At 35.4% G+C, this 14,580-nt stretch overlaps 1 protein-coding gene across 2 annotated transcripts in view; it reads right to left on the bottom strand.

The window, feature by feature from the left end:
- LOC149773228 (mitochondrial disaggregase-like) overlaps positions 1-14,580 on the bottom strand; it is a 48,010-nt gene that overhangs the window by 18,545 nt on the left and 14,885 nt on the right. For both annotated transcript variants that reach the window (XM_089946589.1, XM_089946590.1), the window contains exons 5-11: positions 12,312-12,440; positions 11,765-11,862; positions 9,501-9,615; positions 8,203-8,280; positions 5,505-5,560; positions 4,468-4,512; positions 3,808-3,969 (exon numbers count right to left, since the gene is read on the bottom strand). In XM_089946589.1, coding sequence (XP_089802715.1) covers positions 3,808-3,969; positions 4,468-4,512; positions 5,505-5,560; positions 8,203-8,280; positions 9,501-9,615; positions 11,765-11,862; positions 12,312-12,440 — 683 coding nt within the window. The remainder of the gene's footprint in view (positions 1-3,807; positions 3,970-4,467; positions 4,513-5,504; positions 5,561-8,202; positions 8,281-9,500; positions 9,616-11,764; positions 11,863-12,311; positions 12,441-14,580) is intronic.

Genomic DNA, 14,580 nt, shown 5'->3' with positions numbered 1-14,580 from the left:
TATATTTGTCCACTCAGAATATCTATCTATCACTCCATTATGTGTATTAGGTATCCTTTCTCTTAACTCCCCATCTTGTATATCTCTGTCTGATTCTAATTTCCAACTACATCTTATCTCTACTCTCCCTTTTTCTTTCTCTGCCCTCCTTATGATTTTCTTTCTGCTTTGTGTCCTTCTGCCTTCTGCTTTCTACCCCATACTACATCTTGTATCTATCTATATATACATGTCGTAATTCCACACCCTTTCCCCACATACAGAATATGATCGGCTTACCATTACTAGATGAATAACAACTCCCTTCCCCCAGATCATAACTAAATGGTGCTGAAACAGCAGGAATATGACACAGTTATCCAGATATGATGCTGACTCGTTTACCCAGATTTGTCAAAGCCTTCCTGAAACCCAACAACTTGACTGCTGTTGATATGTTCTCACACCAAACTTACATTAGCTTCTATGATGCTGACCTAGTTTCCCAGATTTATCCTTGCTTCCCTCACATCTATCTCTAAAATTCCCATAGTCATGCACCCCATATTACTATTTAGAAACCTGATATTGGTACTGCTATACATTTTACTCTTTCCCACACTAAAATCCCTTGTCACATGTACTAAGAATCCCTTTGGTCATAAAACACTCAGTTCAAATTGTGCTTGTTAATTTTTTGACGTATTGGCCCTAAGATAATTTTACCCTAGACAATTTGGCCCTAAGTAGATAGATGTTTCAGCCCCAAAAAGCAAGATGTTTCAGCCCTCAACACTTTCCCTTAAAACATTTTGACCCTAAGTATACATATAATTTGACCCCCAAAAAGCAAGATGTTTTGGCCTTTACCATTCATTTTGATAAAATAAATGCAATCGATATAATTAATTTTGTTTCTAAGAAAACCTGGTTCATACAAATAATAATGAAATCTTTTAAACAATTATTAATAAATCGATGACTCATAAATGGTGGGTTTTGTGTAAATTTGTTTGCAGTATATGCTAATTAAAAGACTTAAATGGCATGACTAATCTCTTGATAATTATAAAAGTTTTTAAGAATGAAGACTAAAGGCTACTTGTAAACAGAGGGGATTTTGTAATTGGCATGAGGTGTCTTTCTAGTCTTTTGCAGTATACGCTATATGATACTTAAAGACATTATGTTACAACTATTGACTAATAGGGTTTTTTTTTTGACAAACAGTCTTTCTGGTCAGAACAGGCCACCATTCTACACGGGCGTCAACTGTACGCATGTATGGAGAGAAGAATTGAGAAGGCATAAGATACATATTACAGTGGAAAGTTGAAAATATTTGATTTCCTCATGGAAATTGCACAAACTGTACAAATTTATATTGGAAGTATCACCACATGAAAGACATGATTTATAACTGACAGACATTGTGTTTATGAAGTGTGTGGTGAAGTGACTTATAAAGTTTGTTTATATATTTGTTGCTATCAAAATTTACAAAAAAACTAGAATTATTATATTTCTCACTTTTATATATTTAGCAATTCAAATATGTATTGGAAAAACTTTGCTCAATCGCCAACACTAGTTTTAACCCATTGAGGCATGTCTGATAGATTATTTCTCATTTGTTCATCACCACCACCCTCCTCTGCCAAAAAAATATTTAAATTAAAACATAAAATATTCTAAATATTTTAAGTTTGTAAAAAAAAAATTGTTAAAATAAATTACAATAATACTGAAATGCCAAGAGACAAATTGCCTTTGGGCCTTGACGTCTTAGGGCCTAAACAAATGCTTTTGAGAGAAACTGGGGTCTAACCAGAAATTTGCTCCGTGCATGCGTCACCAACACTGATTTGAGTTACCGCTCAGCATCGCATGTAAGATCTTGAAAATGTCTTCACCACCAATGAAAAAGAAATGTATTGCTCAAAAAATGAAGTTTAGTTTGGAATATATCAAAAAATTGGCCATGCATTCTGCCATTAAACATTGATATACATCATGCTTTTTGCACTCAGTGTGCCACATATTGTAGTATTGGGCATGGTCTCAGAGAAGACATGAGGAAGCACATCGGTTGCAAGAAACACGTAGAAGTTGGGAAAATTAAGAATTCGCAGATTTCAGCTCTGGAATATTTTAAGCCATCGGCGGAAAACCTGCAAGCTACCAACGCTGAAGCATTATTTGTGAGTTTTCTTGTCGAATACAATCTACCTTTATCAGCTGGAGACCATGCTAAACATTTGTTCCGACAAATGTTCCTGGACTCGAAAATCGCTTCCAAATTTTTTTGTGTTAGAACCAAAAGTGTTGCTGCTCGTGTGCATTCCTCACAGCAACAGTGACAGTGAAAGAGTATTTTCTCTAGTGAGGAAAAATAAGACAGACTTTAGGGCCTCCTTAGCTGCAGAAAATGTGTCAGCAATTTTAGTCCCCAAGATCAACCAGCAGGCAAGAAGTCTGAACTGATTAGAAAAACAAATGTATGATCAAGCAGTTGAGGAAGTTCAAGTCTGCCACAGTATCATGTCTTGATAAATAAATATTTCTGCATATATGTAGTGATTTAGTTTTAGATTGTGATCTTGATATAGTGTAGCATTGACGGTCAGAGTGGATGGAGTTATTGTCATGCTATTTTTCACGAATTCTTGTCCAAATTCACGAGTTTTTATCCCTATTTTGACTAATTGTGAGCCTGGAAGGTTGGCAGCTATGTAAGATGGTCATGAGGAAAACAAATGCAACCACCATTTCACATGTCAATTAATTTGCTGACAATTTCTAGGGTGATGTGCTATGTCCCTATAAGACTGCTGTAGGAAAGCCCATTAGGCTAATTTGCACAGATAATGTTTAAAAAAGTGTTACAACACAACTCATTTAAAGCTAGGTAAATCAAAGAGACAAATGCTGAAATACAAAATGTGTTACACATCAGTGCCTTGAAAGAGAATGCTGAAGCCATCTTTATTAAAGATTATTGGCAAGTTCATGAACAGTTGCGACATTTTCAGACTATGGTCAAATTATATCAGATACAGTTCTGACAATACCAACAGTCAACAACAGCAACCAAGTTCTGACCAGGATTCACACAAAGAAGTCTGAACAAAGATACCATCCCATCTCTAATGAGTGCAAAGATGAACAAAAAAGACACTTAGATTACATTTAAACCTGCTACTGAACTAATGACAGAAGCAAAGACTGCATCTAATTAAGACTATAGTCTACCATCCAATGAATTTTAAGGACAGAAGTTTGGTGCATTTTATATAGAATATCATTGTCGCTATGATTATTTGTATACATTTTTATGTTTGTGGTGATGATTATATCTGATAATGTCATGTCCACAACATTTTTGTTTGTTTGTAAGTGTATTCAATGATTTGAAGAAAACAAGTCATTTTCATTTATTCCAATTTGAATTTCACTTACATGACTGGATGACATTTTTTTGAGGTCACATGTACTGTTATTCCCATACCTTTGGACCTGAAAACACACCTAATGAGTATCAAAAACTCTCAACACTGTCTGGGAATAGGTCTGATGTACTCAAATTTGAGAGTTTTTATGAAATCAGGACTCTGAATATAAACAAGAGTTATTCCATGAGAAAAACAAGTTCTTCTATGCTTTTGTACTGAAAAGGAATGCAGTAGTTTAGCTTGAATCTTTGGTACCAAAGTATAATATTACAGTGTATAAATTGGTGTTAGACTACTTCACACATGACTTTATTGTCACATAAATGCATCTAATCTTGTGTAATGAGCTTCTGATGTGAGAACATTTTTACCATACCTCATCAAACAGTTGTAGCATGATGGTCAGTACGTCAGGGTGTGCCTTATCAACTTCATCAAACAGGACAACAGCCTTTGGAAACTCCGTCAGTTTCTTGGTCAGCTGTCCACCCTCCTCATGACCTATGTACCCAGGTGGAGACCCAATGAATTTGGCAACCTTTTTAAAAAAGGGCATGCAATAAGGACACAAAATGATACAAAAACCAAAACAATGTCATCTGGTAAAGGTCAGTGAATGCTAATTTTTCAATGGCTTGCCACACTGGTCCATACTCTTTTGTTACTTTCAAGCATGTCTGATGGACACTGATTACTGACAATCTAAATTTTTTAATACCTTTTCGCATCTTCATCATCAACAATTTTGGTGCATTCCACATCTGGTCCCTTTACCAGTAATTGCAAATCTGTGTACAGCCTTTCATATTTCCATGCAAATGATTGTAAATATTTTCCTGTTTAAATTATTTGAACATGAAGTTCTGCAATTAAATCTAATACTGCAAAATGTTAACTCTTTAACTTTAAGAACTGAACAATGGTACTATATATCAACATTTACATATAGTTATCATCTAATTAAAGCGTCTTTGCTAACTGCTTCTATTCCAGAACTGGCAAAACACTTTTCTGCAAGCTCAGAATTTTCACATACCTCATGTTTTTCTTGATATTCAGACATGTCAAGTCGAATAAATCCCTAGATAAAAAAATGAAAACAATTATTTCACATTTATAAGTTTCCTGCTTGTAGAACTGAACCAATAATTTAAAAACTAAAGAAATTAGACTGAATGTAGAACAAGATTAGATGAATGCGAATACGGATTAAAGACAAATAATATATTACATACCATACCATCCTTAGGAGTAATCAGAAACAAGCAACATAGACCCTGATCTACCACTGCATTATGTGAAGGTAGGTCTGGGTCTGTGCAGTTTGATCCAACTTTAAAGTGAGTATATATGGTAATTTATGTGAAATTTGTACATCTGTGAAAAAGCAAAGAATACACAAAAAGCATTAAACAAATTATACTGATTTGGTCCTAGATACATGTCTTGAAAGTATTACGACTCTAGGTCTTAAACTATGTAACAGAAAGAAGCAATACCAACAGATTTAATAAAATCAACAAATAAATTTATTTCTCTAAATTACAAAGTGCAATTTAAGAGTCACTTATAGTACTGTGAATTAAATCCAAACAATCCTAAATGTCCTATCATAAGTTCAAAAGTGTAGACTGTTGGAATGAATTCCAATAATCTCGAATGTCCTCATGTGCAACAATGATACAATTCAGAATGTATTTCACCGAGTTTTTAATAATCCCAAAGTATTGTTTTAGTCCAAAATGTCAGTGAGCACTTTGTAATTCCAATGAATAAGTTAATAAATAATTCCTCTCAAATCATATCTGAACACAACTGTAAATGATAGACTCATCTTAAAATGGGAATCAATAATTGTTTACAAAACCTTTTTTTATAAACAAACTATCACCTGACCTATCATGCAACAGAATGTTCTGGAAAACTAATCATTTAAAGGGGAAAATTCACTAACCCATAAACAAGGTCAGGTGTTGTTTACTTCTTAGAATCATAACAAAAATCAGGTAGGCACTACCCTGAATCATTATAAAAGTCAGGCACACAATGTAAATGAAATACATATAACAATACCTTCTTGTCATCTTTATGCAGATATTTGGCCACCTGTTTTGCCAGTTCAGTTTTACCTAAAAGCAAGAAGAAGAAAATAAAACCATGTAGACATAGTTTTTAACTGACCAAAATAGTTTCAAACTAGTTTAAGTACATATCTATTGCATGTTTAAGTCATTCCAGATAAGTAATTTGTGTAGTTACACATATGGCTTCAAAATTAAATACTATAGTATGAACTTGCAATAATTTTGTGTAAAAAATTACTCTCTACTGTGAATGATTCCAGGTTTCAAACTTGTTTACAACAACACTGACATTTGGTGGTAGGAACTGTTTTAATGAAAACTCCACATCAATTCCACCATTTCTAAAATAGGAGTTATGATAAGATTTTTGAGGTGGCAATTATGGTTGCTTTCAACTTGATTCCAAGGACAAGCAGGTCCGGTTTACAAACTCATTTACAACAGCATGGACAATTAGAAGGTAGATCAACGTCATTTACATTCAAAGATCAGTTTACAAACTCATTTACAACAGCATGGACAATTAGAAGGTAGATCAACGTCATTTACATTCAAAGATCAGTTTACAAACTCATGTACAACAGCATGGACAATTAGAAGGTAGATCAACGTCATTTACATTCAAAGATCAGTTTACAAACTCATTTACAACAGCATGGACAATTAGAAGGTAGATCAACGTCATTTACATTCAAAGATCAGTGACATATTATTGCAGTGATTAACTGAAAGCCCTACCTTGATACAATCATCCTAGCAGGATAAGTTTTATCGAATTTTGTGAGGTCATATTGGCATCATCATTTAGTTCAAACTACATATCTTGAAATGTGTTTAGTGAAAATCCCCATACTGATTTGACCATCCCTGTAACAAGATTTACATGGTAATCATTTCATGATAACCGCTATTGATCAGCACTAGAGAGGACCAACAAGACATCATAATAAATCTTTTAGTGAAAATCTCATGTCAGCATGACATTACACTCATAAGCAGTAGCAAAAACAAGATTTCTAAGATGGTTGCCATATTGGATTTCCTAAAGACACTACTTTCATTAAGCATCGTAAAAAGTCTTTAAGTGAAAACCCTACATCAATGACTTTCAATTTAGGAGCAATAACATAATGTTCAAGCTAGCAGCCATATTAGATATCGGTTATGCATCATTTTCATTTCGAACCAAATAGACATCAGAAGTCCTTTGGTGATGACTTTATGTAAATAAAACCATTTGTGAACAAGGAGATCCAATAACAAGATTTTCAAGTTGCCTGCCATGGTGGCCATCAGCAAGTAGTTTAGGAGGAGTAGTGATAACAAACTTGTGTTAATGGACAGAAAAAGACAACAAGTCATCTTATAAGCTAATTGATTTAATATCAGTAGATGCTAAACACTGGAAGCCTGACTGATGGATCATTGCATAAGTTTGGTTAATGAATACATGTTGATCAAATAAGCTTTGGATTTAGAGTACAGGGCTATGATTAAAACAGTGGCACTGCATAAGCTTTGGATTTAGAGTACAGGGCTATGATTAAAGCAGTGGCACTGCATAAGCTTCAGATGACGAGTACAGGGCTAATGCATAAGATCTTGATTATCAGTATAGGGCCACTGCACAAACTTCGGATGATGACTACAGGTCTTTGATTAGTACAGGGCCATAGCATAAGCATTGAATAAAAAGTACAGACAGGACCACTGCATAAGCTTTGGATGATGAGTACAGAGCCACTGTATAAGCATTGGTTGATGAGTACAGGGCTACTGCATATGCTTTGGATGATGAATACAGGGCCAGTGCATAAGCTTTGAGTGATGAGTATAGGCATGACCAATGTGGTACAGGGTCATCGAATAAGCTGTGGTTGATGAGTACAGGGCTACTACTGCATATGATATGGATGATGAATACAGGGCCATTGCAAAAGCTTTAGATAAAGACTACAGGGCCATGATGAGTACAGGGCCATATCATAAGCTGTGGATGATGAGTACAGGGACATTATATAAGCTTTGGATGAAGAGTACTGGGCCATCACACAAGCTTTGGATGATGAGTACATGCAGGACCACTGCATAAGCTTTGGATGATGAGTACAGGGCTATAATGAGTACAGGGCCAAAGCATAAGCATTGGATAATGAGTACAGACAGGACCACTGGATAAGCTTTGGATGATGAGTACAGGGCTATGAAAGTACAGGGCCATAGCATAAGCACTGGATAATGAGTAAAGACAGGACCACTGCATATGCTTTGGATGATGAGTATAGGGCCACTGTATAAGCTTTGGATGATGAGTACGGGGCCATAGCATAAGCATTAAATAATGAGTACAGACAGGACCACTGCATAAGCTTTGGATGATGAGTATAGGGCCACTGCATAAGCTTTGGATGATGAGTACAGGGCCACTGCATAAGCTTTGGATGACGAGTACAGGGCTATGATGAGTACAGGGCCACTGAATAAGCTTTGGATGATGAGTACAGGTCCATCACCTAAGCTTTGGATGACGAGAACTGGCAGGAAAACTGCATAAGCTTTAGATGACGAGTACAGGGCTATGATGAGTATAGGGCCATTGCACAAGCTTTGGATGATGGGTACAGGACCATCACATAGATTCTTCTGGTCTTTAACCAGTTACGTTTAAAATGACAAATACTGCTTACCAATACCAGATGATCCAAGAAACAAGAATACCAAAGGATGATCTTCATCATACCATCCATTCTCTTTCCTTCTAATTGCTATTAAAAAGAGATGATAGGAGGAAATATACTATCAGGGCTATTCAGTGTAAATCTGCCAGGATTCAATGGAATGCCATGTTTATTCTTACCTCACTTGCCCCACATCATAACAGAACAAAAGTAAAGGTGATTTCATGTCTTTTGCTGGATCCTTAGTTTACTCCTCTCCCCAATCTTTTTTGTAACTTCAATTTGAGTAGTCCGCAAGAAATGTCATTATGTGTAGTTTTGTGACTCATATCTACCAAGTTCTTAAAGGTAGGGCAAGAAAGTAAAGGCGAGTTATATGGAAAATATTGAAGTAGAAAACTGCATAAGATACTGACATCAATTTTCTGCGAGTGATAATCTAAATGATCATGAAAAGAACAAACCAGGTTTAACGAGACAGAATCATTTATGCATTACTGATGACCTCAGACGAAATTAAAATTTATTTTTAACTTGAATTTTCTTTTCTTAGCAAATTAAGATTGTGGGGAATAATTGAGTCTCTATGACTTAAGCTAGTAGTAAATTAAATCATGTCAATTTTTAACAATAAATTACTCATAATTTCATACTTTTGAATAATAATAATAGTACTTTATTTTCAGAGGGTACAACTCATTTCGGTAAATATTATTTAATCTCTCATGAAACCCTATGAGGCATTCAATGTTCTATACATGCACACAATATTTATATACAGAAAGAACAAAACTATTAATTCATTACTTAGTGTCTCACAAATGTACAGTATTCTGACCTAATGACAATATGACCTTTATACAAAACATATGTATTTTATAATAACCTTCTGAAAACATTAACAATGGCATATGAAGGGCAAACCCAAGGGGACCTTGTATCAAACTGCCTTTTTTCCTCAAGTTAATAAATAAAAGTAAATATTTCCTGTTTGTCTTTAGAATTGAAGAAAATAAAAAAAATGCAAATAAAGTCTCATAGCCAATTAAATTTTGGTACAACATGGTAAATATTCCCTATGTATTATTCCTATGCTTCCAAAGAAAACTCTGCAAATCTAAAAAAGTATAAATTTGTTTATGAAGTAAATTATATTTTTATTTGTAATGAATTTCATGAAAAATAGCTTTTGACTAAACTGGGGTTATATTTGCTTCACTTTGCCTTAAATTGGTCTCAAGAGACTAAAATTCACAAAAATTGGTGTTCTAAGCATGAAAATAAATCCCAAGTATTTTCCTGAATACCTGATGCCACTGTGTTAATGGCCCCTTCCTGACCAATGATATGTTCCTTCAGCCTCTGTTCTAGAGGAAATTTCCTCCTCTCCTCTGCTGCAAGCTTCTCTTGTATTTCTTTGTACTACAGATAATAATGTGATTTTATTACAAGGAATGTGCCATAGTTCAATTTTTGATCTAGACCTTTAGCACTATGAAATGCAGAAGAGAATGTTAAAAATAAAAGCGCCCATATCATAATAGACTATATAACAGAATGTTGCCAATCTGGATTGGAGTAAACTAACTGGCTAATAAATGAAAATGTAGTTATGAGGTGATTACAGCTTGATTTAATTATGTAATACTTACCTGCTACTAATGCACTGCTTTCCTTTCCTGTGACTCCTGGTCCCCAGTCCAAGCTAATTATTCCCACTTCCAGAATTAAAATGAACTTGATTCTTGTTTGACTCCTTAGTCATAGCTGATGTACAGAATATTTACCTCTTTAGCTATAATAGCAGGTAGGTAATACACAATTACTGGTAAATTTACCACATTTTATTAGCAGTAATATACACCTGATACTACTGCATTACCGAATTTACCAGTTAGGAGGAAAGCTGATGGCCACCACAAAACTGGTATAGAAAACTATTGCATTTATCCTAATGGTAAGTGTTCACTACTGTAGACTGCTGGGCTGCACGCTGTACTGTCACTATAGACCCCCCCCCCAAAAAAAATGCCTTCACTCTGATGAACCAAGGATTGAAGGTAAAAGGAACGCATTTAAAAAAAATAAAAATATTTGGTCTTTTTATTAATAAGAGATGCAGTAGTCTCCCTCACTTGCAAAGAGTACCATGAAGAGTACATTAAAAGATCACCATGTGTTAACATTCCTCCATTTAGATAAATTAAATTTTTATGCAGCAACCATTTTTCTTCTTTCTGCCATGGTTACACTGACTTTGACCTCTTGACTCCAAAATCAATACACTTTTTCCTTATCCCAAGTGTAAACCATCCACAATCTTGACAAGGTCTTTTGTGATTTAGGACAAAAGTTATTGGGCAAAATGCATTTATCTTCTTTGTCATAGACCTTGACCTTTTAACTTTTGACTCCAAAATCAACTGACTTCCTCCTTTCAAAAGTGCATGAGATCCAAACAATATCATCTAGGAATACAATGTAGAATTACTGTTTTTGTTTGTAGAAACCATTCTTTTTATTTCATCCAATGACCTTGACCTAATACTCCATAATCAATAAGGTTCTTCCTTATTCCAAAGGCAAAACATCCACAATATAGCTATGGAGACCATGACTTATTCCGCTGAAACTATTTTTATATTTTCAGTCACAATAACCTTGACTTTAGATATTTTGACCCCAAAATCTGATATGGTTCTTCATTACCCAAAATGCATGCCATCCACAACATTAGATTGTATATGGTGATGAACTTGAGTTATTGTGCAGAAACCATCTCAGCTTGCAATATTATATGCCAGTTATTGACAGGAGTTGCTGTTGTTGTTGTGGGGTTTAATGCCATTTTTCAGCACATGATAGGCTATGCATGGCAGTCAGTATTAATGGTGGAGGAAGAACCCGGGAAAACCCTGGGAAGAACCACCGACCCACGAGAAGCTACTGCAAGCTGTCTCACATACCCACATTGGCCGAATCCTAGACTTGAACCCATGCAGACAGAGGTGAGATGGCAGTGATCTGTAACGGAGAGTACTTTAGACCACTCGGCCACTCGGGGCCCCACTGACAGGAGTAAATAAATCAACATCTAAGGCCAGGCAAATACTCATCCACTTCTTCTTCATTCCTATTTTGGGGATGCAATAACTCAGTGGTTAGTGTACTAGACTCACAAATGAAAGGGTGCAGGTTTGAATCCTATCTTCCGATTACCTCAGATGGGCTACAACATGTCTTACTACAATTGTGTCGGCACCAAATAACCTACTTGTGTTGATGTGCTGTAAAACATCAAACAAAATCATCTCATAAAACCTTTCAGTACAGAATTCAGTAAACAACTATGATTTCCTATCAAAGTGAATGTTCTGGCTAAACAATGTACGAGGAATTTCTAAACCCAGAATTCTTGAGTAATGTACACTCTGACAAATAAACCAAGATGGTCCCACAGATAGGTCAGTCATGGTTACCAATGTATTATTGTACCTGGTAAGAATCTACAAACTGAGAAATAGTCACATTAATTTCAACAATTAAGATCATGGAAATTACAACTACACACCTTGATCTCATGCTCTTTCAGGAGTTGTTTCAAGGAAGGGTTGGCAACATAATCAATTGGTCTATGTCCATATCCATTTTCTTTGGTTGGATCAGCTCCTGAAGATTAAACGTGGTAAGAAAGCCAATTATTTTTAATGTCAAACTCATCTACAGTATAAAATAACTGCAAACTATTTATTTTCAAGGTATTTAATAACCTATATTTATTATCCCTACAAACTATGAAACACTTTTTAAAAAATGTCATGGTTGGAAGTTTATCCTCAATGTATCATTTATGCTAAAATTAAAAATGTGTGCTCTACTAACAAATATAGGTTTGCAGTCATGTACATTATAAGTTTTTTCCAGTTGAATTTGATATCTTTTCTTAATACTACTTTTTAACTAGACTGACAAAAATAGGAATGATGCAGAAATTATGTGACAGCAGTATTTTTTTGGTAGATTTCTGTCAATCGGTCAAAAGACAACTTTAAAACTACAGAAAAAATCAAGACTTCATTTTACAGAGGATCATTTATCTCAGTATTATAATTCCTCACCTCTTTGTAGAAGCATCTTAACAGTTCCTTCATCTTCTACCAGAGCTGCATAGTGAAGAGCTGTGCATCCCCTGAAGTCTGCCTGGGAACTAAGCCTGTCACAAAACTCCTCCTCCCTGCTAACATGAACTGCCATACACAAAACAGTTCAGTACACATGAAATGGTATGAATCCATTAGAGACCTAACACTATAACTTGTAACATGAGATTGAATGAATCCTCTATCTCTCTCTTTCACTGTCTCTCACACACACACATATGCATACACACACATGCTCCCATCTTAAATCAACTGTTGGTTTTAGTGTGTATTATGATTTCACAATGAAATAGTAATCAATTGTAAGTGCAATAAATTAATCTAACAATTTTAACAGAACGGTTGGCAAAATGGGAACCTTTTACAACTGAAGAATGTTTTTGACTGTTCAGAACACTTCTGGTAACAAGGACATATTTACTGTAACCATCAAAGGAATGAAAACTGACAACAAAATTTTGTTGGTCATTTTGTGGGGAAAGTAAAACAGACGAAAGCAAATTTACTGTGTATCCAGCATGAAATACATATAAAAATATATGAACAAAAAATTGCATAGTTTGAAGGTGCATGTGATTGATTTAGATTTTTAATATAGTTTAACATTTTGGTCATATCCCTACGATGTCTGCAGTGTGGCAGTTTATAGTGATGTCTAGCACTGGGACATCATGCTGCAGATGTGTAGCATCATGTCCCACCCAGTCACATTATCCTGACACCAGGCTGATCAGTCCAACAATTAACCTCTTAATGCTGAGCGCCAAGCGAGGCAGTACACAGTTTAAAGGAGGTATTTTTTTAGTGATCTGGAGAGAGAGCAAAGGGAAGAACCATTAAAAGACTTAAGGAAGGGTCTAGAAGGGCAGAGGCTGGGGGAAAAGGGGGAGATCACTAAGGACAGTCAGGGAGGCACTCATAGCAAAAAGGGTGTGAGGTCCCTCTTTTTCTATCAAGTTGGCATATTGTTAAGACGGACCCTGTGAGTAATCCTGAAGTGTAAGTGCCAGGTCTACCTTTGAATCAGCATGGTTAGACAACCATATAGTTTTCATTCTGAAATATAACAAATAATATTTTTTAACTGTCATGAACTTATCCAAGTTCAATGAACTCTGTGTCTGTGTGATTTCTTAATACAATGTACCTTGATTTAAGCAACAGCTGCTATTTGCAATAAACTGTGACTAACAACCAAATCCATTAAACACAGATAGATTTGACTAAATAAATGCACTGATGTGACCAAAGACCATGATTTTAGGGTAAGATATACATCTTAACACTGATATGAATGATTGTTTTGCAAATCCATACACAAGTAATAAAGACTATATTCAATCATTTGTAACCAGAATTGCCGAGTAGAGTCTACAGGCAAAGTGCATACAGTAGTCCCCCTCTTGAACGGCCCCTCTCACCAACGACCACCCACTCCTTACGGCCAGAATCTGTTGGCACCGACAAGTTTGTGTGCAAAAGTACCCCTCACAAAAGGCCACCCGGCTAACGTGACCAGCGGCCAACATATTAGTGCAATAATATAAACTTTACCCCTCACAAGCGGCCGCATTTTATTTTAATATGTATCCAGAACCAGTATTTTATTCATAACGTGTTTTGAGTAATCCGATTTCTGTTTCCCGATGTCAGGTTTTCGTTACTGAAAGAAGTGCTGACTAAATTACATATACCACTAAGGTTAATATTATATCATTTACGCCTTATGAGAAGCCACATTTATTCCATAAAGCCAAGAAAGACTCAAATTTTAATCCATACAAAAGGGTAAGTACATGTAATCCATATGGCTGTGTTAACATAAGATGTCCAGTTTAGTCACTCTGATAATTGTTAAGATTGAAATTATTGAACAATAGTAACAGCTGAGAAGTGGCAGTATCAATGTACATACACAAGTCAGCAGTAAAATGGTTTGATAGTCTTTATGACTTCCCTTAGTAAGATGTTGTGCTTGTTCACTTTGATAATTAGTGGCTATTACTACTGACAATAATTGTCAAAATTACAAATCCTAGCAGCCGCAAGGTCAAATCTGCATGATGTTAATGGTACATATCGAAGCCATTTTGGATTCTCTCACTTAGTGTAAAGAAATGTATAAAAACAATAGGGTACCAGACTGCGACTAATGAGTCACGTGACAAGATAACTTCCTTTAAAAACACCGCAATTTGTTTAGATGCATAAAAAATTGTTTTATCAG

Source organism: Sinohyriopsis cumingii, unplaced genomic scaffold, assembly GCF_028554795.1.
Source record: "Sinohyriopsis cumingii isolate HCF-2022 unplaced genomic scaffold, ASM2855479v2 utg000810l, whole genome shotgun sequence".
Lineage (NCBI taxonomy): Eukaryota > Metazoa > Mollusca > Bivalvia > Unionida > Unionidae > Sinohyriopsis > Sinohyriopsis cumingii.
The sequence above is the reverse complement of the archived record's forward strand: the minus strand, read 5'-3'. Positions and strand labels throughout refer to the sequence as shown.